Source organism: Lepisosteus platostomus, chromosome 8 (genome assembly GCF_059453375.1).
Source record: "Lepisosteus platostomus isolate fLepPlt1 chromosome 8, fLepPlt1.hap1, whole genome shotgun sequence".
In the NCBI taxonomy this organism is placed as follows: Eukaryota; Metazoa; Chordata; class Actinopteri; order Semionotiformes; family Lepisosteidae; genus Lepisosteus; species Lepisosteus platostomus.
In genome coordinates this window covers 42,133,191-42,157,058 of record NC_142618.1, presented here as the reverse complement: position 1 = coordinate 42,157,058, position 23,868 = coordinate 42,133,191, and the positions used below count along the sequence as shown (strand labels likewise).

Here is a 23,868-nt window from a genome sequence, read left to right as displayed (position 1 = left end):
ACACCACTGAAAGGATTTTTTAAAATGTTTCCCCAATGCATTTACTATATAGTATTCAGAAGAGTGTTGCTTATTTGAACAGAAAACTTAATCATAAAACCAAAATGAGGAATTGTGTGAACATCAATACTTTAAGAGATAAAACTGAATGGTTAATGTGAATGGCTCCTACCTAAATTGTGATGAATGCTTGAATTGTCAATTTTGCACTACAGTCTGACAACACAGAAAAAGCCATCATATAATAACCTATGTAGTAAACCAATATCTGTGGCACATCATTCAATGCAATTGATCACAATTTGCATAGCGTTTATAGCGGCCATGCACAAAATCTCAAAGGCATGCAAGAAGCTTGGCGTGGCAAACCTGAAGGGAGACAAAGAGCACGGAAAGGGCTGACAGGAGAGGGTGAAGGAGAAAGAAAAATAAATGAGCTCACTTTCAAAATCAAGGAAAAAATTTGGCCCCTGCTCAAGGTCTGTGCAAGTCAAAACTTTAAGAAGGTTCCCCATGTTAAGGCACCTGTTAAGACAAGAAGAGAGAGAGGTTCCCTGTATGTGAAAAGGAAGTAACCCAGAGAGACGGATCCGAGGGAGTGAGGAGTTACAGGGTGTAGAGGGGGCACACGACTGCTTCCGGCTCCAGACAGCGCGTTATCAGCCGCAGATACCCCAGGCCTGCCCAGATGCGCCAACTGTTGAACTCCATAGACGCTGTGTGGTTTTCCTGTGAGCGGCGGCACTTGCCAGATGTCTCTAACGTCTGCACCCTTTGACACCCCCTGAACCCCGCAGAAGATATGGAGCGGTGACCAGTTTACAGGAATGAATCTATATTTATGAAGAATTTTAACTGAGCAGGCCTTTCACCAGAGGATTCCCAGCTTATAAATACCATGCAAACGCTTCAAAGAGTTTAGCTCCTGTACATCTGCCTTGCCCTGTCATTTCCGTGACTTGTTCTTGTCCTCGCTGACCCCCTTTGCCTCCACAGCAGGAGTTTCTCATGGTTAACCGAGTAATTCATTCTGTTTTGGCCACCTAATCTTTAGAGAGCCCCTTGGGTCCTGTCTACTAGGGTGTTGAACAGCACTGAATCTGTGAAGCCTTTTCTTCAAGTTCTTGAGCCAGGAATACAAAAAAGGTGGGAAGAATGAAGAAGCTGAACCGCAATCCCAATTTAAAGAGGTTTTAGAGGCAGAGACCTGCCTGGCAGTTTGTCTTTCTGACCTATAAATAACTGACCTAGTAATGCAGTCCTCCGTGAATGGACTACCGACCCTCTATTTTTTAAGGGACTGCAATCTCCTGTAAACACTGCACTCTGCTGTAAAGATAATTTTTTGGCAGGTTTAATATTTGAGACTGTAAAGATAAAGAATTCATCCTGTAGGGAGAAGTCAAGGAATGAAGGTGATGAAAATTAAACAAGAATAATAAATCTTTACACTTATACAGTGCTTCTCTGGACACTCCTCTCAAAGCACTATACAAGTAATGGTGCCCCCCCTCCACCACCACCACCAACGTGTAGCACACACCTGGATGGTGTGACAGCATCCAAAGTGCGCACTGTATACTCACCACACATCGGATATCAGTGGGGAAAACAGAGTAATTAAGCCAATTCTTAGATAGGGATTATTAGAAGGCTGTGACTGGTAAAGGCTAGGGGGTTAACACCCCTACTCTTTTCGAGAATCACCTTGGGATTTATAATGACCACAAAGAGTCAGAACCTTGGCTTTATGTCTTATCTTAAGGATGGTTCCTTTTTATAGTGTTCCCATCCTGGGGCATTACGACCCACAAAGACCACAGAGTGAGCTCTCCCTACTGGCCCCACCAACACCTCTTCCACCAGCAACCTTAGGTTTTTCCCAGGAGGTCTCCCATCCAGGTACTGACCAGGTTCACACTGGCTTCACTTCAGTGAGCTGCCAGTTGTGAGTTGTAGGGCGCGATGCAAAATCGATTTTGGTATTTCACTCCTTTAAATGTTTTTTACATACTAAACAATATAATATATGAGAAAGCACGTTTTATCATGAGGCAATATTCCTTTCTATTGAGGTTTTCAGATACCTCTTAACATATCGGAGCCACCCTAAGGAACAACACCCCCTGAGGTTAAAAAATGTTTTTCTTGAATTCTAAGACATCCTTCATGCAGAGCACTGCATACTAAAAGCTAAATGTCTTAACATTTAGCAGATATAAGAAGAAAAAAAGTCCAACCAAATATAAACAATAATGAAGGGTGATCAAACCATGCAGGTTTGTACTGAAAGGGCTTTCAGTCAGAATTCTTCATAGGTAAGTACTGTATTCCGGAACTGGTCACCACTAGATTGCAGATGAATGCAGAAAGAATGGAAAGAAGTTACTGATCTGATCTTTCAAGGAAGAGATCAAGTTGTTGTGCACCATGAAGCACATGCAGTCTAGGTTAAGTGGTGATCTCTTCTCCCCCACAATACTCTGGCGCTCACAAGTGGCGAGAAGGGGGCATTCTACCACTCTGTGGGGACTTACTTTCAAAATCCAAGAAAAAATTTGCAGCATTGTGGTCTATATCCCTTGTTAGCACCTTAATGAGATTACCCATTCCAGCACAACCTAAAAAGGGAAGAATGGCAACATTATTTAGATCCAGGGAACGGGAGAGGATGGGACGTGCATTAGGGAAGCACCCGTTTAAGGTTACGCCAGCAGTCGAGTCAGCGTATAGCTGCGAACACCTGTGGCTGGTGGTTTTGACGCAGACTGGAGCAACACGCTGAGTTGTGGTACCTGGAAAAAATCAGGAAGCAAATTTCTTTGTAGTCCCACACCAAGAACCATCATCTTATCTGTAAACGCAGAAAATGCGTTCCCCATGGACAACTGCCTTGCTTTTACCTTGGGAAAACAGTACTGCAAAGTTCCCTTCAAACAGCATCGTGGATTACCCGAAATCGTGCAGAATACCAAGAAACTCTCACAGCTGTTCACACTTTCATGAAGCTATATGGTTTAAACCTGCAGGAGCAATCAGAGCCCTGTAACAATGGGTGCCTATGACACTATGCAACGAATGGAACCACAGATTAAACTTCACAAAAGTGAAGTCATACCAGAAAGTCTGCTACTAAATTCATATTTCCAATTTCATCCAATTAACTGGGAGTTCTCATAAATTGCAACTTAGTTGCAGAACTGCACTCCAATGAACCATGTCTAATCAAACATCCTTTACCAAGTATTTAACCTTCAAAACTAAAGATAAAAAGGAAAAAAAAGGTATGCATCATGTGTTGTACTACAGGAAAGAGCAAACTTCTTTGCAAGGTTACCAAAAACACTTTCTGCAACACTGCACTGTAAATCTGCTTTTGGACTAGAAAGTTTTGGATTTTTTTTTTTGCATGCATCCTCAGTTGTGTACCTGTGTGAAATCAAGATTGTATCATAATATTTGTTACAAATCAGATGTTCCAAATTTCCTTCACAAAGGTGATGGAAATAAAAATACTTCAGCCCAAAAGCAGAGTGTCTCTCAAAGATATATTTACACAAAAGCCCACAAAAGGCCTCACAGCCTGTGTCCAAGCATTTCACAATAATAAATCTAGAATCAGTTACGACCGCTAACTATGCAAATCCTATTTCTTCTCTTCTGCTTACAGCAAATCAAAACAAAATACATTTAATGCTGAAAACCCTTAAATAGATTAAAGAAATCGCTCAACCTTTCAATAACCTCTAAAAGCGCTGCAAAAGCACTGTCGAAGTTGTGTTTGTGCTTTGATGTATTATGTAATAAGTGAGAGGTTGGCTAGACATTATACTTAAATGCTGCCTGATTACAGAAAAGCACATTAAAATTCAATGGGAGAACTACTGGCATTTTCTCTCTCCCTTTCAAGATTGTCTGCATCCTTTTAAAGGGATTCCAAATCTCCAGACAGGCATCCACACCACAATAACACTTAAACTAGGTTCATGCCTTCCCCCAGCTCTCAATGATCAACTCATTTCTATCTAAAATCTCTCCATCCAACTACAGATTTGGATTTTTCATGCCCTGGAATCTGCTTCACAGATTTGTTTCTTCAGACACCGCTCCTGACCTCCGGTACCCAGTCTCACATGAATTTTCTTTTGTTCTCCTTACCCACCACTTTGCTTCTCAAAGAGATGCCCAACTTCTTAGATCAAAGGTCATTACTTATGAACATGAACAACTGTCTGAACAGACAGACTTTATGAATTTGGGGTTCCCCTGTGGACGACCTAAAGTCAGATGGGCCATGTGACTGGTCGACTTTGTCTGGGATTTCCCAAGTGGAACTACGCAGACCGGAAGCAGGCTGGAAGGTTTCTCTTGCTGCACAACGGTGCTCTCTCACGCATGGGAAGTTCTTGCAGAATTGCAGGGTGGGCAGCGAGAGACAGACCACTCTCTTCACATAGGCAAGCAGGAACTTGCTTTGTGAAAAATAAGGGACGGGTGTTTCTGTGGAAGGCATTGTTCCTCCCATGTTAGGCAAGGGTGTTATCTATAAAGCCAAGTTGATTAACAATTCCAGATTAAACACTGGGGGAGGGGTAAAAGTACATAAAAAGAAAACAGCATTCTCTTTAAAAGGAACAGGTGAAGGTTCATTCCACGCAGAAAGATAAAGAAAAGAAACGCTATGTCTGGGCTCTGTGGAGCCTTCTTCAGGTACACAGCACAGAAAAAAACTCAACATTTACCTTTCTGCATGGAATGAGACCCTACCCATTTGACGTAGCTCCCTACTCAATTCTCTTTAAAGTACACAAAACCGTATGGTAACATGATGCATGTTACTTACGATCTACCAATAGCGTAGTGCTACACACAATAATAATACAATTAATCAATATAAAGACAGGGATTTACATCTCTGGTCTCACATCATGCAATCATTTTAAGTTTTATCTGTACAGAAGGTCTCAAAATGTTTGGATGGTTATTGGCAATTAGACTAGATAATTTAACACCAGATGCATTTGATGTTATTAGAGCAACTAGAAAAAAACAAAATTACCTTGTTGCTTGTAAACAACAAGGGTAGTATGGCACAGATTCACTGGCGACAACCTTATTTATACAACGTGGTTGCTGAAAACTATCCAATCTGCCACTTTCACAGTCACACATACAACTGCTAGCAGCGGAGAAAAACAGGTAAAATAGTCAATTGAAATGCTAAAGATTTAAGAAAGTATTACAATTAAAGAAAACATTAAAATATGTCTACATAAAAAGGGCTCACTTTGCACTGGGGACTTACTGAGCTAGCATGCTCCTATTTCCTCAGCTGCCAACAAGCGAAGGTGGTCTGTCTGTGACTTGAGGGCACATTTGACAACACTGCACTGTACGCAGTAAAAACGCCAACAAATCTAAAAGGCAAAATTGGGCCAGCACTTAAAGTGGATGAAAACATTTTTTTAGGAAACAACTCAGAGCCAAGTTTCAGTTTCATGGTCCAACTCCAATCTGTACCTGCTGTACAAAGGAGAATTAAGTCTCTTAAAGATATGACCCTTTTTGTACATTTGGAATGCTTCTAGTAAAGCAATTTTAATGAAAGCACGCAATAGTAATTTCTTTGATTTTTTAAAACATTTTAGAATACCGAAAAACAACCATTTTAGCTGCATAACCTCCTTAAAAGGACCCACGAATTTTAGTTATTTAGAAAGAGAAAACCCTTGCTGTCAGGACATTCCTAGAAAAGGAAGAAGAAAAGGTTTTCAACACTCAAAATAGACAAAAATACCTGCAGCAATTCTGTTAAAGAGCTAATTTTAAAAAAAACAGAGGACCTTACAGACTTATATGATATGACTATGAATGGTATGGAAGACCTTCTTATCCAGGACATTCATTGAAGCACCTGTGCAAAAACAGGTCTCAATCTCTTCAGTGTGCACCATGCTAAACCTCTCTGCATGATTAAACGACCTTTCTTGAACCCACCTGCACATATTGAAAGAATCACCCCCAAAAACTCCTCACGCTCAGTGCTTCACTGAAACCGCTACTACAGTGTTTACATCACATGCGCTCGTGCTGAGATGCCGCGCCCATGGAATTCCAGGGGCAAGCAGAGGATATGGCTTTAAACTTGACCTAGATTCTCCCAGCAACACGCCACATTGCATTAGATCACATGGGCCATTAACAACCTCGCGCGGTGCTGCAAGCTGTCGGGATCAGACAGGCGGAAAACGGAGAAGGGCTTTCTAAATGGCGCTTGCACGCAGGCCTGCCCTTCCGCCAGATCAACCCCCGCGGTGAACGCCGTCGCTGTCATGCGACAAAACCACACAGGGTCTCCCTCGGCGGCGGCTTCAGACTGAGGTGGGCCGTGGACCGCCCGAAAACAGCTTAACGCTTCTACTCCATGAGCTGGCCCCCCTACCCTGCCAATCCCCCCCTCTAGGTAAAACGCAAATTAACATTTGCTGCACCCAGACTACATCAAGTAGAAGCAAACGCATACTGGCCATGCATTAATGTTGAAACAAGCTGGCCTTTTCAACAGTACCAATCTCGTGGTACTTAAGCAAGAACTGAAAGAGCCAACTGGAAAATAAATCACTATGCGCTGGCTGCTTATGTGATTTATTACTTATAGCATGGATTATATATAGGTCTTCGAAAGATGTAGATTCGGCTCTGGGTATATTGAGTTGCACAGCAGGGATATTACACTGACCTGCTATTCCAGTTGCCAATGTGCCGCCACAAATCTCATCTAAAATCATAGCTAAAAATGACGAAATCTTCCACTGGTTATAGTCCTTTTCATTTGTCCATTATCATTTTGTGTTTCGCCACTCTAAGCTAGGGCCAGCACAAGACAGGATGCCATCAGTGAAGAACCTTCACACTGGTCTTGACTGTCTTGACTGCCCCTGCAATACATAAACATTCCATTCTGTGCCTCTGACAACTTAGACAGCCACTTCTGCAAACTGCAGGGGTTTATGAGGTGACAAATAGCTGCTTAATTGTAAACCGGTCTATCTGGGCTCTGAGGTGATTTATGGGTAGTTGTACCTCTAATTAAGTAAATGCCTTCTGTAATCAGCTGTAAAACCCTATATCCAATTTAGAAAAGAGGGTGCTTAAGTTTAATATTAAGTGACTTCTCACGTTGAAACAAAAGTGCTAAAACACAAGGCCCTCCAGGAACTCCAAGACTCCCCTACTCTTGACTAAATAGACCTAGACTGTTCCAACTCCTGGCATGAAATATCTCCCCTGCAGTTATCATTTCCTTAGTGCTGCCAGAACAAAGACTAGTATGGCTTACAGTCCCTAAACAGACACTGGAGATATAATTGAAAAAATGGTGTGCTTCTTAGCTCTTTTATAAGGAAAACATAAAACCATGATCACGTTTACCTTTTGATGCTCTTTAAAATAAAACGCAGGTAAAAGCTTTGGCATAAAGATATTTTCAAAATAAATAACTGCAACCCAATAAAAGCAGAGAGAGTGCAGACTCCTCTTGGAGGTGATAAATGGCAGGATATCTAACAAGGCAAGAAGAAGCATCTAGTGAATCAGCGACCAGGGGGGTTCTGATTTCTGCACACAGGAGCGGAGATCTACAGTTTCTCCCCTCAGCTACCCCTAGCCAAGATAAAACAGGTGCAGAGTCTCAAAAAGCCCTGGGCTCCCACATGACATTAAAGATGCTGCTGAGGAGGCTATGGGCTCTTCCACTGAGCTTTAGCTATCAAAACAGTGCAGAAATTTAGCACACTGAAAACTGTGTGGCTAGCTCTTCGGGCTATAAACGGAGCAGAGCCTTCAACAGTTTGCTGTTTTACATCATAGATCCCTACTGTACATCTTCCTGGCAGTTTTTCCAAATAATGATCAGCAAAAATAATCAGCTAAATGTAATGTATGTCTGATTTACCAATACACATACTGTACAGTATTAATGTACCTGTTTTGGCAGCAGAATACATTTATAAAAGTGTTAATCAGCCAATTTGAAATTTTGAGTGGAGCTGGCTTACGCATCTCAGCTTTTGTAAATACTTGACAGTCAAAAATTCTGACATTCAGTGACATGGAACAGTACTTATTAAAAAAGCCAGTTAAAGTCTTAGCATAAAGATTCCAAATACCAATCAATGTACCACTCAAATCTGCATTCAAGAACTGGTTTTCTCTTTAAAAATCACTGGCGTATTTTTTGCATTAACTGCAAGCACTGCTGTGAGCAGACATGAATTTAAATAGGGATGTCGAGAATAAATCAGGGATGTAAAGGCTCTAGTATATTAAAAAAGCTTCAGTCTTGGCAGAGGAGTTACCACAATGCAGAAGACTGATCTTAATAGGTTTGCATGCAGCGCCCTCTTAGGGAAGGAAAATAACAATAAATGTTTCTATTACAACAGAGATTCAGTACAGTATCAACTTCAAAGAACAAACCAGTGCAGAGCTATTGACTCCACGTTTTCTGTATTTAACATACTCGCAGAAACTTATCAAGAGCAAATAACATCCAATAGGCTTACATATAGCTACCTGTGTACATCTTACTGTGCTTTAACTTTGCAGGGTGATTTATTATTCTGCTTCCATTCTTACAATATTTTATATATTCATACCCAACAACAAGGAGGAAAATAGGTTGAGCAAACAAATTTATTGGTAATAGCACTGATATTGTAAATATATACAGTGCTGTGTCGTCGCTGCAAATGCTTTACACAAGTGTCAGCATGAAACATTGCTGCATTGGGTTTATATGGAGATACCTTGAATTGTTCTTTGTTATTCGTTAGTGAGTTGAATAATTTTCTTTATATATTTAAATAAAATAAATATTCTAAGTATTCTTAGTACAATACAAAAAAAACTGTAGGAACTGTAGTAGAGTAGGAACACTAAACAAAACTATAGTTTTCATGCAGAAAGGAATAGACAGCACTAGTGATTCATAAACATAACAACATTATGTTTTATTTGACAAAAACCTTACACTGCTTCCACATAAACAAAAGAAAAGGTGCTATATTTCCTTCTGTTCAAGTTGAGTTTATTCTTATATGAATCCCGTGGTTTACACTTGGGATTTGAAATTTAAATTTCAAAGCTTGCAAGCTTTTTGAGACAAAGATTTTCAAAGCCAAAAACAGCTCCTTTTGCACAAAACCTTTTACTGCACTTATGAGGCTCCTCAATATCCATGAAGAGCCCGATTTATTTAAATTGTAAATTAAAAATTAATTAACTGTGATTTAATTAAAAAATAGTAATCCCAAACGTGTAGTCTTTTTTTCTCCAATTCACCCCAATTTGTAGCAGCATGCCACAGTATACAAAATAAATGATTTATTAATGGGCATGCAGTTTCTATGGTAAAACACTCATTAATGATGTTTAATGATGAAGTTTAAGCTTTCTATTAAGACAATTCGGTATCTTTTTTATTGTTCAGGGAAAATATCATACAGAAGATATGGGAGGACAGGTCTATGTTGAACGCTACTAATCTGTAGCAGTAGATGTGTATAGCACTAAACGCATCAACTTTACCTTTGTGTAGGTCTCAGTGCAGCAGTGTATCCAGTAAGTACTAAAATACCAGAGTATTAGAACTAATGGTTAGTATTACTTTGGGTTGATAAGTGTAGCTAGCCTTGTGTATGGAACTAGCCTAAAAAAGTCCAAATTTCCTAGGACTGCTTACCAGAAAAGCCAGTAAGTCAATGTCAGACCTGTTATGTGGCCTGAAACTGCAAACCACACAATAACTCAAAGTCCTGGCCAAGTGCGACATCTTGTGGACTTAAAAGGAAGCTAAAATGGCTTCACTAGACAAATAAGCAAGCAAAAGAAAGCGTGTTTATACATGCCTCCGTACATTTTTAAAAATATTTATTGACCTTGAATGCTTGCGAGCTGAAGACAGATCTGATAAATTGATACCTCATGAAAAGTTCACTAAGAAGGCCTTGAACTGTCATCCCTGTACTTTTAACAGGTTTCCATGAGAACAATAGAATGACAACTACAATGAGCTCATCTTAGACAGGCTCTGACCTTCAAAATACATACAGAAAGAGTAACACTTTCACTAAATCCAAACAGAAGACAAAAACTTGTGTAACAGAAATCAGAAATAAGGATTAAATCCCTTAATTTCCTGGTGATGCACACTTTTCAACTATGTGATAAAGTCCTGTCTTTTTACACCAGGGATAAATTGTTGAAGCTACAGAATAGCAGCTATGAAAGAGTTCTTCTCATGAACAACAGGAAAGCCAGGAGCATACAAAGCCACAGAAAGCCCCACATAATGTTATATGTACTGATGTCTGACTTATTTCTCCTGACCATTTCCATTGCTAGCTGCTAGCTTCATCACTGCCCTTGTGGTTATCCTCCTGGAGCACTACAAACTCAGAGAAATTAGAAAACATTACATAAAGTGAATCATGAAAGCTGCACAAAACAACTGGTTAATGCTACCCTTCTTGAACTCACAGGCCCATCTCTAAGACACCTTCAACATATTCAACACCTTGGTTCATAAACTTCTTCCATGCAAGTAATAATAAAACTCTAACAACGGTAGTTTTAATAATGGATCATAGCCTTTCACCATTTTCCTGATCATTACTCCACATGACTCTCTACATCACTTATTTCCAATTCAGGGGACGAATGGTTAAGAAAATAATTTGTACTTTATTTCTTGCTTTTCAAAGCCTGCAGAACTGTGAGGAGAACAATGTCAGAAAAGAACAGTAGTGTCACCAACAGTTGGCCACATTGCTTCTCACATTCATGTTTTTCAGTGGACCCGAGATTGACTTTTTAAAACTAGTAATATTTTATTACACATTTTACTTCTCCGTTTTGTAGAGACTACATATGCTTGCAGAGATGTGGATATGCTAAGTGAAAATCAATTAAGCATTATTTATAGATTTGCATTTTTGCCAAAACACTCATTAACGTACTGTATTGAAATTTAATCTCTCTATTAAATGCACTCACACAATTTTGTATGTTATTTTATTGTGCAGGGGAAATTTTCACTGGGGCTACTCTAGGCACTTTTTACATAGCACTGTAAAGAAAGCACTGGAAAAAAATGTGCAAAGCAATTCCTAATAAAACAGTATCGAACACTCCCAGTGAAGAAGTAAATCTGTCTTACAGACATGTTTAGGGTGTTGCATCAAATTTCAGAGCTTGTCTGCCTTTTAATTCCTACTTCCAGAGTAACTTGGAAGGTCTATTTCATTACAACATAAGATTGGCTGTACAACCCAGTTGTCCATCTTTCTGTTCTTCGTTCCTAATAGTACACTGCTTCAGGGAGCCTCTCCTGCATACTTGGCATGCAAAGGCAAACAGCTTCAGTTCCAATGTTACAACTCATCACACTTTTGATGGGAATTGCACACCCTCCAAAGAATGGAAGAAACCTCAAAGCAGGAGCGTTAGTCCATTGAATCACTAGTTATGAGCTACTTACAGCTATGCTTTTCTTTCATGACCACATTTGCATTTCCTTAGTCATTTCACTTTTTAGTCATTTCACAAACAACATTTAACTGAATACTGCAATTATACTTTGCCTTTGAACGCAAAATGTTTGAATATACTAATTTTTCCTAATTTGCTCTGAAGCGTCTCTTTCATGGATATAACATTAAATGAAGATGTAAAAAAACAAACTGGGTGCACTCAAAATGATTCAACACTTATAGTATTATAAAGTATTATAGCAAACATCTAACAATTAGATTAGGAATTAGACTTCCTAAGATCTCCAACAATAATTTCAAAAGAACACATAACAGATATACTTTTTTGTTTCCTGATGGGCAGATGCATAAGAAACTAGAATTGATCCTTACCTCAAACCAGTGTTCTTTTCTCTGTTTTTGGCTCACAAGCTAAAAAGGGAAAAGAAGAAGGTAGACAGCAGAATTAGAAAAACATTGTCCTCTTCAATAAAAACATCTACAATACTAAAGACATCCATAAATAGCCAATATGTTTTTTCCAATTTGTCTGCAATACTCACTCTCTGATAGAATCAAAAAGGAATCTGGCAGTGAAACTTAAATTTCACTGCAAGTACCTCACTCATTTCTGTGGTTCATTAGTCTTGTGTGCACTGGCTAGTAGATACTATGATTGTTTGATTATAAACAGATCAATATGCGTTTCCACTTATAGCATATACTTTCTAGTCAGAAAAGAATAAAGCTCTCAGGCCTTTACTGTAAATAAATCTTTCACCATATAACAGGAGTTTAAGAGCTTCACTAAGCACATGTATGATGACAAAATTAAGTGGAACATCTCTCAAGAGCCACACGTGCCACAGACCTATTTCCACTCGTCTCACAGCAATGTTTAATCTAGCTCTGTTGCAACCAACAATTACTGCTATTACACTAAAGATGTGACAGACGAGATTTTTTTAAATGCAATCTTAGGTGTAAATAGAATTGAATAGGGAGGAGAGTATCAGGACTTATTCTAACATCTGTTCAAATTTCAGTAAAGAATTTCCAATATTCTGAGTTTTCAAATGCCTCTTTTAAGGAAATACAGTACACGTTAAAAAAAAAACCTATTTACATTTAAAAATGATAATACCTGGTTCTTAGTTCTTTGCGGTTAAAACAGTATTATAATGCAGGCATTACTCTCATTCAAATTCACGACTGGCCCATGCTTGTTTTCAATTTGCCATAATTGTTCTCATTTCACTACAAGTACACATTTACTGTCTGTGCTGTGTGAGCCAATCTGGCTGGTAGACTCCGGACAGTCTACTGATCTGGAATAGTGATTTTACTCTTAAAATAAGAGATGCTTAGTCAATGCATAGTATTATGACTATGCAGGTTCATCGAGAATAGCTTGAGAAAAAGTTCAGAAAGTTTATTAAAGGGTAAAGTAAAAAAAGGCTCAGTCAGTGAGTCAAGGATAACATGCAGTTTTGATTTTCAAAAACCTTTCCTAAATGCACCCAGTACAGGCAATTTTAATTTGGCATCCCGGGTTTTAAAACGAAATCAGATAAAAAGCAATTTGGAGTATGGTTATTGATATATTAAAAAAAAATTGTCAGCCACTATTCTTAATTTACCACATTATTTCATTGGTCCGATTGTGGTTAATACTGTGTTATGAAAACACGTTTGCTGTATACAACCATCCAAGTCATTCAAAAACAACATTAAAAAAGAAGTATGTCTTAAAAAGGCGAGTACACTTACAACTCTAGGAACTCCAATACTGTCAAACCATTAAAGAAATGGATGTAGAAGAACCTCTTAAATCCGAGTCCAAAACCAACTGATTTTGTCCCAGGGTAGGATGGCAAGATGGTGATTTTTTACAGATGAACATGTAACCACAGCCTCGCAACCTCTTCCCTGAAAAGACCGGAGGGATCTATAATCTAGGGCATTGTTTGTAGTCAAACAACAGGGCTACTCTGTCAATTTGCTGCCAGTTTTTGTTATGTCTTGTCAAATAAGCAACGCAGGGCTGTGACCTTAGTCTTTGTAGAGGAAGGAAAGGCCTATTTCTTCAGTGCACTCAAGTTAGCCATCATTTTTTAATTCACTTGGCATAGACTACTTTTATATTTATTAATGTCATTATCATTGCTGATTTGGCCCACATTTTGAAGCAGTATTATTTAGGGGAATCCTGAGTACTAAGGGATTCAAAGCTAAGAAGTCTTTCCTTAAATTGCTGTTCTCTTTCCTCTATCTTCTAAAATTTTAATACAGTACTCTTGCATTTGAAGTGTTTAACAGCAAACCTTCCATCCCATCATAAAATATTTGGTCAAAAGCCTAAAATCTCATTTCCCCCCCATTTTAAAAAATGAGAATGAAAATAGCTTGGGATTAACCTAAAAATTAATCTATAATACAGTTTCCTTTCTTAAAATGGAAAATAAGTTTGAATATCTTAAAAGCTTAGTGTTTTCCTATTTCTAAATAAAAAATCTACAGGACAGGAACCAAACCTGTACCTTTTACTCCAGATTTTATTAAGTCCTAGATTACTGCCATTAAATCATTTATACTTTAGATTTCAGACATGACCACAATCAGACCACAAACTGGAATGCAATATAACAGGTTTCTTGACATTTTCAATGACATATTCAATGACCTATACTGAATTACTCGTTCATAATACACGTTATTAGAAAAGCTATAGCATGCATCGCAAATGAACAGTTTGCTTCCAATATTACTTCCAATACTGGCCACACAAGCTACTACTTTGTATCTTTTTCAAGTACTTCTCTTGTTGATCAAACCCTGTTGACTGCAAATTATAAAGAATTTCCATATGTCAGGTCTGTTTGAATATGATGCCAGTGCACCTGTGACCAGAAAAGATTGCCATTTTCGAGATAACTGAATTTTTTGCAGTAATACAGTACATTTCTTTGGATGGTTTCCTTTTTAAGACCATTTTGTATATAAAATGGCTAATTAGCAAACGTTTATTAAAACGGAAAAGCTCCACAACCTGTGGACAGAGCAATAATGTCATTAATGTGTCGGAGTGAAAAAGAAATGTTAAAAGGTTCCAATTTTTCTGTTGAGAAAACTTTCTGTTGTTCTAAAAAACAGTGGAAAAAAAAATCAAGCAATTCTGGAATTTTCCTCCCACAGTAATGTGTTTTCAGGCAATAAAAGAACTAAACAGCCTCCACTTGTTTGTAACCTCTGTCGTGTTAAGTAGCGTATGAAGGCCATAAGAGGGAAAAAGTAATAACTGCTCTTTAACAGCTCCAGCTCAAGGCCTCGGGATGCAGGCCACAACGAGTCTGACTGGAGCGTGTTCATATTTCACTTTTCTTCTTGTTTTTGAAATTTAAATATGTGACATATTTGTGAAGGAAAACACATGAGATATAAATGCACTTTCAACCTACATGCACCTGTACACTGTATCTAGGCGAAGACAGGAGCCAAGAAAACCCTACTTGTTTACAGAAACACATTCTATTTCATGGTCACGTCACCTGAATTGCTAAAAATATGGAACAAGCCCTCAAGGATGCCCGCAGACTCACTTGACATTCGCAAGGGCAAAGGACTTTATCTCCTAACAGGAAGTTTGGCAGGAAGAAATGTGCCCTGAACGTTAATTGAGTTCGATCTTAAACTTGCATCACTACCATTAACCATACAGACAAGAAAGCACTGCTTTCTTCCCGGGAGAGATTAAAAGATAACATGCAAGTTCTCAAGCCAAGCCTTTGGAGTATTTTACAGCAGAACCCCTCTAAGGACTCCTCTGGGTTCAAATTCTACTCAAGCTCAGTAGTGTCAAAATGAGAAATGGGTTCCAGAAAAGGTAAGAGTAGGACAACCCAAACTTGTGTTGCCGGGTATACTGTATCTGTACTGTGCCCATCTTTGGTTTACATGGTATAAAATAACATGGCCACCACATTTAACACACCAGGATTCACAATGTACTACTTGTAGGCCAGCTCCAGTAAGGACTTCAATGCTTGTGACAAAATGCTGGAAAAAAAACACTTAACGCCTTATTATCTGAATCATGTACGTGTAGATGATTTCTGCTGTATTTCAGCCAAAAGGGGAACCTCACAAGAGCCGATATATATAGGGTTGTTTCTGGTTAAAGTTTGTTTCTCTAAATACAGAAGAACAAAAACTTCCACCCAATTAAAGGACAGCTGTTTCAATGTTTACCAGCAAGTGAGATCTTCAGGTCTCACTGGGAAGGTCCAGCCTTTCTGACGGCCGAGGTTACAGTCCACCCACTGTAAGTGTATCAGTGTCTGAAAGGAGAGAGAATAAAGTGCACACGAGGTTAACTGCCTGTTCTGTTAATTGTTTTTGGTGGGTTTTCTGACTCCCCCATGCACTGGATCTTTTCTATAAAGCCTAATTTTGCAAATTTCATTTTCAAAAGACTTTCTTTTCACCTAACATTCATTAAAGGTTAATTTGAGGAGAAAGCATAACTGTGCTTAAGGTAAGATTTAGGACAACAGTTCAAACTGAATCCAGATTCTGGTAAACACCTCACAAAGGATTTCGCTGGGAGATTAGAAATGGTTTTCCTGGTGCACTGTGCTGTAATAAAAACTTGGTTAACAATTATGTTTTGTGTCACCAAACCTATGTAAGAGTCAAGATTAATCCAGACCTGCTAATACCATCTTCAAACTGCTAGTCTTTTAAATGTACTTTTCTTAAAAAACCCAAATGCGATAGTCGTGTTAACTTGAGTTTGAGAACGTATTGTGCTACTTCATTACCATTTCTTCCATTTGCAAAAACAAGTTTGTCATACTCCCCATTCCCACAGTCAGTCAACAAGTAGTACAGCAATCACATCTTTAATAAAGTAATCAGTTTGGGGGCAAATGCAGTAATAGCATAGAGAAATAGAGAGGACTGTAGAGTTTAAGTGTTGTTTAAACTTTTGAAAATCTCATTAACACCTCTTGCCCTGTATAGTCAGCCAGGGTTAAGCATAAAGCCACAGCAATCACCGCTGTGCTGAGTTCTTCACAAACTGACTCATTAATGTTTAAGAGGACAATGGGAGTGTGGAGTGAGTCAGAGAGCACTGCCCATGATACTGTTCACAGTCTCATCCTGTCACCACATCGCCAGCACAGCAACAAATCCTTACAAAGTGCTTAGAAACTGATGATTAGTAGGTAAATACATTTCAAACCAAGAAGGAGAACACAAAACAACTGGAATTGTAAAAGGATAGGTACTCTGACTAAAGCTTTTATCCAAGGGGACGTCGAGCTGCATCAATTGTTACAACTGGGTATTTTTCTGAAGGAATTCAGGTGAAGTGCCTTGTTCACGTGTATAACAGCAGCACCCTACAGAGTGTTTAACTTACGATCTTCCAGTTACAAGTCCGGAACCCCAACCACTGCTCTGCGCTTCTGCTCTTTAAAAAGACCACCCGCCTCTTGAACCTGGGCTACAGCTAACCACCAGGCCACCCGAGAACTGCTCACAAAATCTTCTGTATAAATCTTTTTCAATACCAGCACCTACTAAAAAGTGCAGCAGAGAACCTGGAATTCCCCGTTGCTAGAAATGTCTTACTTCAGAGAAAAAGGTGATAACACAGCTTTCACTATATACAGCTCAGCACATACACTAGGAAGAGAAGTCTACCAAACCCTTGCATTGCTTATGCAATATAGGGATATCTCTACACTTCACAATAAAGGAGTCCTTTTCATCCCAAGGTGCTTTATATGTTCATGGGGACCCACTTAACCTTTACCAGAACATTCTGTTGTATTACATAGGCACTCCACAGAAAATGCATTGCTGTTAAGACATTTCTGGTGGATTCTGCCATCCCTACAGGAACAGGCCTCAATGTGTAATGGGCGTGACACAACCACACACAAGTGAAGAGTGAATAATTTAACCCCAGGGTTCGTTTATTGCATAACCTTGGCAATTATATGAGCAATGCAGGCAATGCGTGGCATGATAGCACAAGCAGGGTGTCGGCTCCCTCTTCTCAAGACTCAGAAGTAAGAGGGGAGGTGTACAGGCGAGCTAGCACTCAAGTTATTGACAGCATTTCTCTGGGGTATAAAACCACAGCTTGGAAAATCATAGGCATTTTCCAGCAAAGCTTTTACATTAATGGCACGATGTTGCTACCACTAATGTTTTAACATTAAATCCTAAGCACGACCTTGTCTGACAAAGGGTATGAAATCTTTCCCAAATCGCAGACACTAATAACTTGAATACGTCGCAAACAGTTTTTAGTTTTACTATACACTCGCAACAAACATACTTAATAAGAGGATATTCAATAGAGAAAGTAAAACTATGTGGAGTAAAATGTTCAATAGCGCAGAGATAAAGAGCGACCTTTTTTTTAAGTTAACAAAAAACAGTTTTAGTGTGTAAGGAATTAGGTACAACATGCAGTGAATATTGGAAAGTCCCTGTATTCTTGTAGTAAAAGACCCTTGTACCATGGGTCTAGTAAATACTGTAACATGATTCCATTAGAATTTATGGAACACATACATTTTCTAACTGCTCACAAAAACTGGGAGGGTTGAATTAATTTTAATCCAAGAGGTCATATTATATTGTAGTTATTCTAATGCAGTGAATTGCATTTAGAACAGGAGTTATTTTGGAGCAGGAGGAGTTGTATGGAACAGGATACCCAGCCAGCTAAGTTGTTGGAGCCAAAACTCTGGCATCCTTTATGACACGATGGGATGAGATTCTAGGGTCAGGCTGCTAGCCACCAAACAAAACAGCAGCAACCTTAGCGTTCCCAGGAGGTCTCCTATTCAGGTACTGACCAGGCTCACACCTGCTTAGCTTTAGTGGGTTGCAGTGGGATATAGCCTCAGGCTGTAACATGTATTTTTAAATGAATCGCTAATTTAAAATAATTACTTCTGCACTTTTGAAATTAACATGATACTTGTCGATCCTGATAGATCTCTCTTTGTAAAAAGATACAGAAATACAGCAACAAGAAAAAATACACAAGACTAAGGAATTTAATTGAAAATCAACAGCTTAAAGAACAAACACATCAAGCTTCATCTATACATTTTCTAACCGTTTTGCCCAAAACGGTCGTGGAAGAGCTGTAGCCTATCCCAGAAAGCAATGGGCCCAAAGCAGGTTACACCCTGGATGGGATGCCAGTCCAACTCAGGGCACAGACACCAAGGATACATTTTCCCAGAAGCAAATCAACTTACCATTATGTCTTTGAACATGGTGAGAACATACAAACTCCACACAGACAGATCTGGACTTGAATCCAGGGCCCCAGCATTTTGAGGGAGCAACACTAACCACTGTGACACCCATATCAAACTTCATATTAATACATTTTCATTTACTGTGCTTATGTAAAGAATACAAATTTGCACAACATACTTTGCAAAGATAGATGAATTTTTGTTAACAGCCAGGTGTGCTTTCCAACACAGCTCACTGCTTCACTTTTGAACACTGAATGGTATTGCCCTAGGCACTGCAGTGTCAGGAAACAGAGAACACAAGATAGGGTGCACTGGGGATATAATTATTTACTGGGGAGCATACAGACAATTGAGCAAAGAGAGAACAAAGTTAACAGCAGCCTAGAATGAACATTAAAAAGACATCCTGAAGAAAGCTTTCCAGTCTCGCAATATGACACACATCACAAGCTCTGAGTCAATGTGCTCCCTTCATGTAATAAGATACAACAAGCTCACCAACAGCCCCACTACTGGAGAGAGGGAGCAATTGCAAACGGCCAGTGACAGATGTGAATTTAAGAGTCTGCACACCTTCACTTGCAGTGTTTTCATGTCCGGGGAATGTCATCACCTTCTGTGGGGGCAAGGCAGGATCATGAGAATGTAGCAACGTAAAATCCACCAATCAAAAAGAGCTCAAGTAGAATGAAATGGAATCTGTGCTGTCAGCGGTTTAGGTATGATCTTTCAACACATCCGACTCAATTATCCATCTGAAATAACTGAATGCGAAGTAGGATTTAAACTTAAGATGAGAAAAGTGAAAACCTCTTTTATAATTTTTTAAACATCATGAGCTTTCAGATAAATCAAGAATTCCTTGCTATTATCACTTTACAATCTTATCACTAAAAGCAGAATCCAGTTAAAGCAGGATCTATTGTATTTTTCTGTGTAGGAATATCAAGATACAGATCGAGTTGTTAACCACAGGAGAGGGTACAAGTATATAAGGGTTCTATATCTCATACTAAGCTAAAATCTGCTGAAGAAGTTACAAAGGAACTGCTTCCTTTTTATTATGAAACCTTTACACAGCAGAATAGTTTCATCTTCCGCTCTTTCTAAATCTGCTTTAATCCTGCTTAAAGCACCCCAGTTTGAGAAGCAAAATTTAAAATGGCATAAAAACATGGAAAAAAGCAAACCCCTGAATTTAAAATGTAATTCAGTGATAAATGATTCTTGTTTTACCCCTGTGTACTTGGGTTTTAATGCCCTGTATTGAGAAAAGTAGACATCCTCTTGTACTGGGACAAATAGGTTCTTGTGCTAGAGTGATTCCTAAATGACAACGAGGGACTGGTGTTCAGGGTTTAACTCATGAAAAAGAAATTTAAGAAACACAAATATCAAGATATGTAAAACTGGTAAAAAAAAAACACAAACACAATACAGTATTAAAAAAGCTCAGGTCTTACAACCAGGAAATAAAACGGAAGCAAATAAACATTGCATCACTGTTATGTATTATGGTGCAACAATTCTATAATTTCCTGTCATTCCCTCTGAGCTGACAGCCCTTACAGGAGATATTTCTACAGAAACACAGGCAGAAAAGAGTCTTTACCTTACTTATTTCACATAATCCCTACTGACAGAGGCCTCTCACATTCACAATATTGCACCACTCGGTCTGACACATTCTTTGCATGCAGTGTGAAACTGCAGATGACACATGCCTTACCAGGACAGCTTTCCTGTTAAGGCCAGTGGGCAGTGATATTGAAAAGAACAACACCTGCGTGTTTCAGAAATGTTACTGTTAGTCCAGGGTGCACAAGAGCTCCAGTGGTGTAAGAAAGTAAATGAAATTAAAAACCTCACATGGGAAGCTAGACTGAAGGTATGCATTGCACCACACTAGACAAATATTGTATTGCAGGTTAGGCTAAATGGCAATCTTACCCATTCTAGTTTACAGTCATCTACGATCCAAATAGAGCTATGAAGTGTAAAATTAGTGAAACAATTATCTAATGCTTTTGCAATCTGTATTGTGCAATTCAAAAGGCTGCATGAACAATGTTCTTGAAGACTGAACGTAGGATATGACCAAAAAAATCCTGGCTTTAAAAGGCATCATTTTAGAACCTTTATTGTACTAAATGTAGGAAGTTAAATGAAATTTCCAGTGAAAGAGAAGTTATTTCATGCTAAACTGCAAAGGCAGCATTATGAACGTTGTACAGCACTGCAGCACTGTCAAATCCTAAACCACTCACAGTAATTAATTTTAAACTATTCCAAGTTTTAATCAGTTGCTTGACAAAACCATAATTTGGTGATTTTAACTAGATAAACTAAAAAAAAGCCTTGTTTAATGGTGCTACATTAGTGTGAAGAATTTCTTCCACTCCAATTACAGCAATTCAAAAGTTCAAGTTCAAACTGCTTCTGCAATAGCACACAGTTCACCTCGATTTTCAATCAGGCAAATCTCTGTTCTGTTTTCTGTTCTGGTGAGTGGCCTTGACTTTCCTTACAGTCTGCATGAACCCTTTAATTCTCCGACCTGAAAGGTGATCAGTTTTAACTTGTTCAGGACTGATGTGTGGCAGCTGACTCTTCCCTGGACTCTTTCCAGTCTTTACAATAGCATATCGGTAGTGCTGGGATTAGATCTCAAGAAAAATAATCTCAGCGGGGATAAAGCAGAGATTTCTCGCACTTCAGAATTACCTCCCTGGACATGTAACAAGCTCTGATTTCATTGCACTGCTGAAACCTACTAATTGGCTGCATACAGAGCAGAGAATTATAAGTGGAAATGTACATGACTAATGAGTGGTGTCCTTGAAAAATGAATCCAAAATGTATATGCAGAAAACAGATTTTTATTTTTAAAATAGAAGGTCTCTTCTCTCGGTCACCAGGGAGTTGAGAATTAATTTGTATTTCAAAATGCAAATACTTTAATTAGTACAAAATTTTAAATGGATTAGACCTTCAGTTTTTTTATCCTGCAGTTCAAGGAATAATCAGAGAACTAATACTATCTACAAACCGCAGTATCTACAATTTATCTGAATATAGAATGGAATCTGATAAAGGTGTTATCAGTACATATGGCAATCAATCACAGTTTATCATAGAGCATACAGTATGAGCAATTACTGCAACTGGAGCATTTTAACCACACTGTCTCTAGAACAGCTATAAGATCTCAAGGACAACAACATTTTGGCTTTTAAGTATACACTATTTCCACATGGATTGTTAATGTTGTGAGAAACTAGATAAAACTGGACTAGGAAAAGTTACAATATGCAGATTAATTCAGTAGAATCAATTAACCAGGCTTTCATTTTAATTATGTTGGCAAAATGCTGACCTGTTTATAGTATATAGCACTTTATCAGCAAAATAAATCAAATACCTATCTCTGCATCTTTAGTGAACTCCCAGAGAAAACAAAATCAGTTTTTGAGTCTCAGCATATCTCGTTTCCATAGAGAAAAGACTGTATGTTAAGTGCTGCTCAGGAGTCAACAATTTCAAAGGAAAAAAAAACTTTACAGCATCGAGTAGAAGTTACTTTTTAACCAAACTGCTCTTCCGACAACAAACTTTAGCATGTCTTCTGATACACAAAAAGATTACTACCCGATTTAAAGGTCTTTTATTGTAGAGCCAAACAACTTGCCTAATTTGTCTTCAAGGCAGGAAGTACATAGATTTCTTTTCTGGTTGTATTATCTTTTAAATGTATACTTAAATATAAATGGAAACAATCTCATTTACCATACGTTCGCTTCACAAGGATAGCTGAAAAGCACAATTTAATGCAGTTAAGCTTCGTACAGAGTAATAATTTATTACAAATTTACACATTTAATGCAATTTTAACCTGTTCAGTTTTCTTTCCAGGTTGTGAATTGTGTGGAAGCATAATTAATCCAGCAGCAGCGTGAAATTCCACACTCAAAATACAGCTGTGCTGACAAGTTAAATCAATGGAAAATTCAAGCACGGACAATTGATTTTCTACATAAATGCAGTATGCTTGGCATTAAAATTCTAGCTAAAACATTGGGCACAGGAATATTGTTGCAATATTGTGCACTAATGGAGTGGGGCAGAAATCGCTGGTGACCATTTAGCTTTCGACACTTATGATATACTTAAAAGTTAAATGGCAAGGACTACTGTTAATAAGAGATCAGTTTGAGCACGCAACCCAACATCAAAATCCACCTGCTCTATAGAGGACAAGCATTGTATCATGAACATCTGTCCCAGACCACTACCCAAGCATTAAAGCTCAACCAAGGTCTGTAGAGCAAAATCTTCTCAAAGCAAGGCATGTTAAATATGAAATAGCTTTCAATCCCCAAAGTTATTCTGATGATGATGTAAAGAAAGTTTAATACAAGCAATGATGGGCATATAGTAAGCTGCAGTTAAGGTTGCCTGTTTCAGAAAAAATGGAAAAGGGGTGTGGGTGTTTTTTTACTTAAGCTCACATATCAACAGCCTGACTTTGTAGACAAGGCTGTGGACAAATCTTCTCGGTACCTCCCATCAGGTATGGAAAGTCAATGCAGTTATGCTATCACTGGATGGCACTGTAGGAAATTAAGTTAATTTAACTGTACCTGAATTTCCATCAAAATTGAAGAAGTTGCAGCTGACGTTTGATCCAGGCTTGACATTAGACCCACATGTGCAAAATATCATAAACACATAATCCTTCCCAGAAATACAGTGCCTTGCGAAAGTATTCGGCCCCCTTGAACTTTTCAACCTTTTGCCACATTTCAGGCTTCAAACATAAAGATATAAATTTTTTATTTTATGTGAAGAATCACCAACAAGTGGGACACAATTGTGAAGTGGAACGAAATCTATTGGATTTTTGAAACTTTTTTAACTAATAAAAAAATGAAAAGTGGGGCGTGCAAAATTATTCGGCCCCTTTACTTTCAGTGCAGCAAACTCACTCCAGAAGTTCAGCGAGGATCTCTGAATGATCCAATGTTGTCCTAAATGACTGATGG

At 38.5% G+C, this 23,868-nt stretch overlaps 1 protein-coding gene across 17 annotated transcripts in view; it reads right to left on the bottom strand.

Moving 5' to 3' along the window:
* Window positions 1-23,868, bottom strand: part of fam49ba (family with sequence similarity 49 member Ba) — a 67,833-nt gene that overhangs the window by 14,330 nt on the left and 29,635 nt on the right. For 4 of the 17 annotated variants that reach the window (XM_088643482.1, XM_088643483.1, XM_088643499.1 and 1 more), the window contains 3 exons: window positions 15,780-15,868; window positions 11,925-11,963; window positions 443-525 (listed from right to left, as the gene is read on the bottom strand). In XM_088643482.1, coding sequence (XP_088499608.1) covers window positions 443-515 — 73 coding nt within the window. In that variant the 5' untranslated portion in view covers window positions 516-525; window positions 11,925-11,963; window positions 15,780-15,868. Of the gene's footprint in view, window positions 1-442; window positions 526-2,537; window positions 2,622-11,924; window positions 11,964-13,301; window positions 13,412-15,779; window positions 15,869-23,868 lie in introns of those variants that run through there. The other 13 variants (XM_088643496.1, XM_088643497.1, XM_088643494.1 and 10 more) reach the window with 7 other exon arrangements.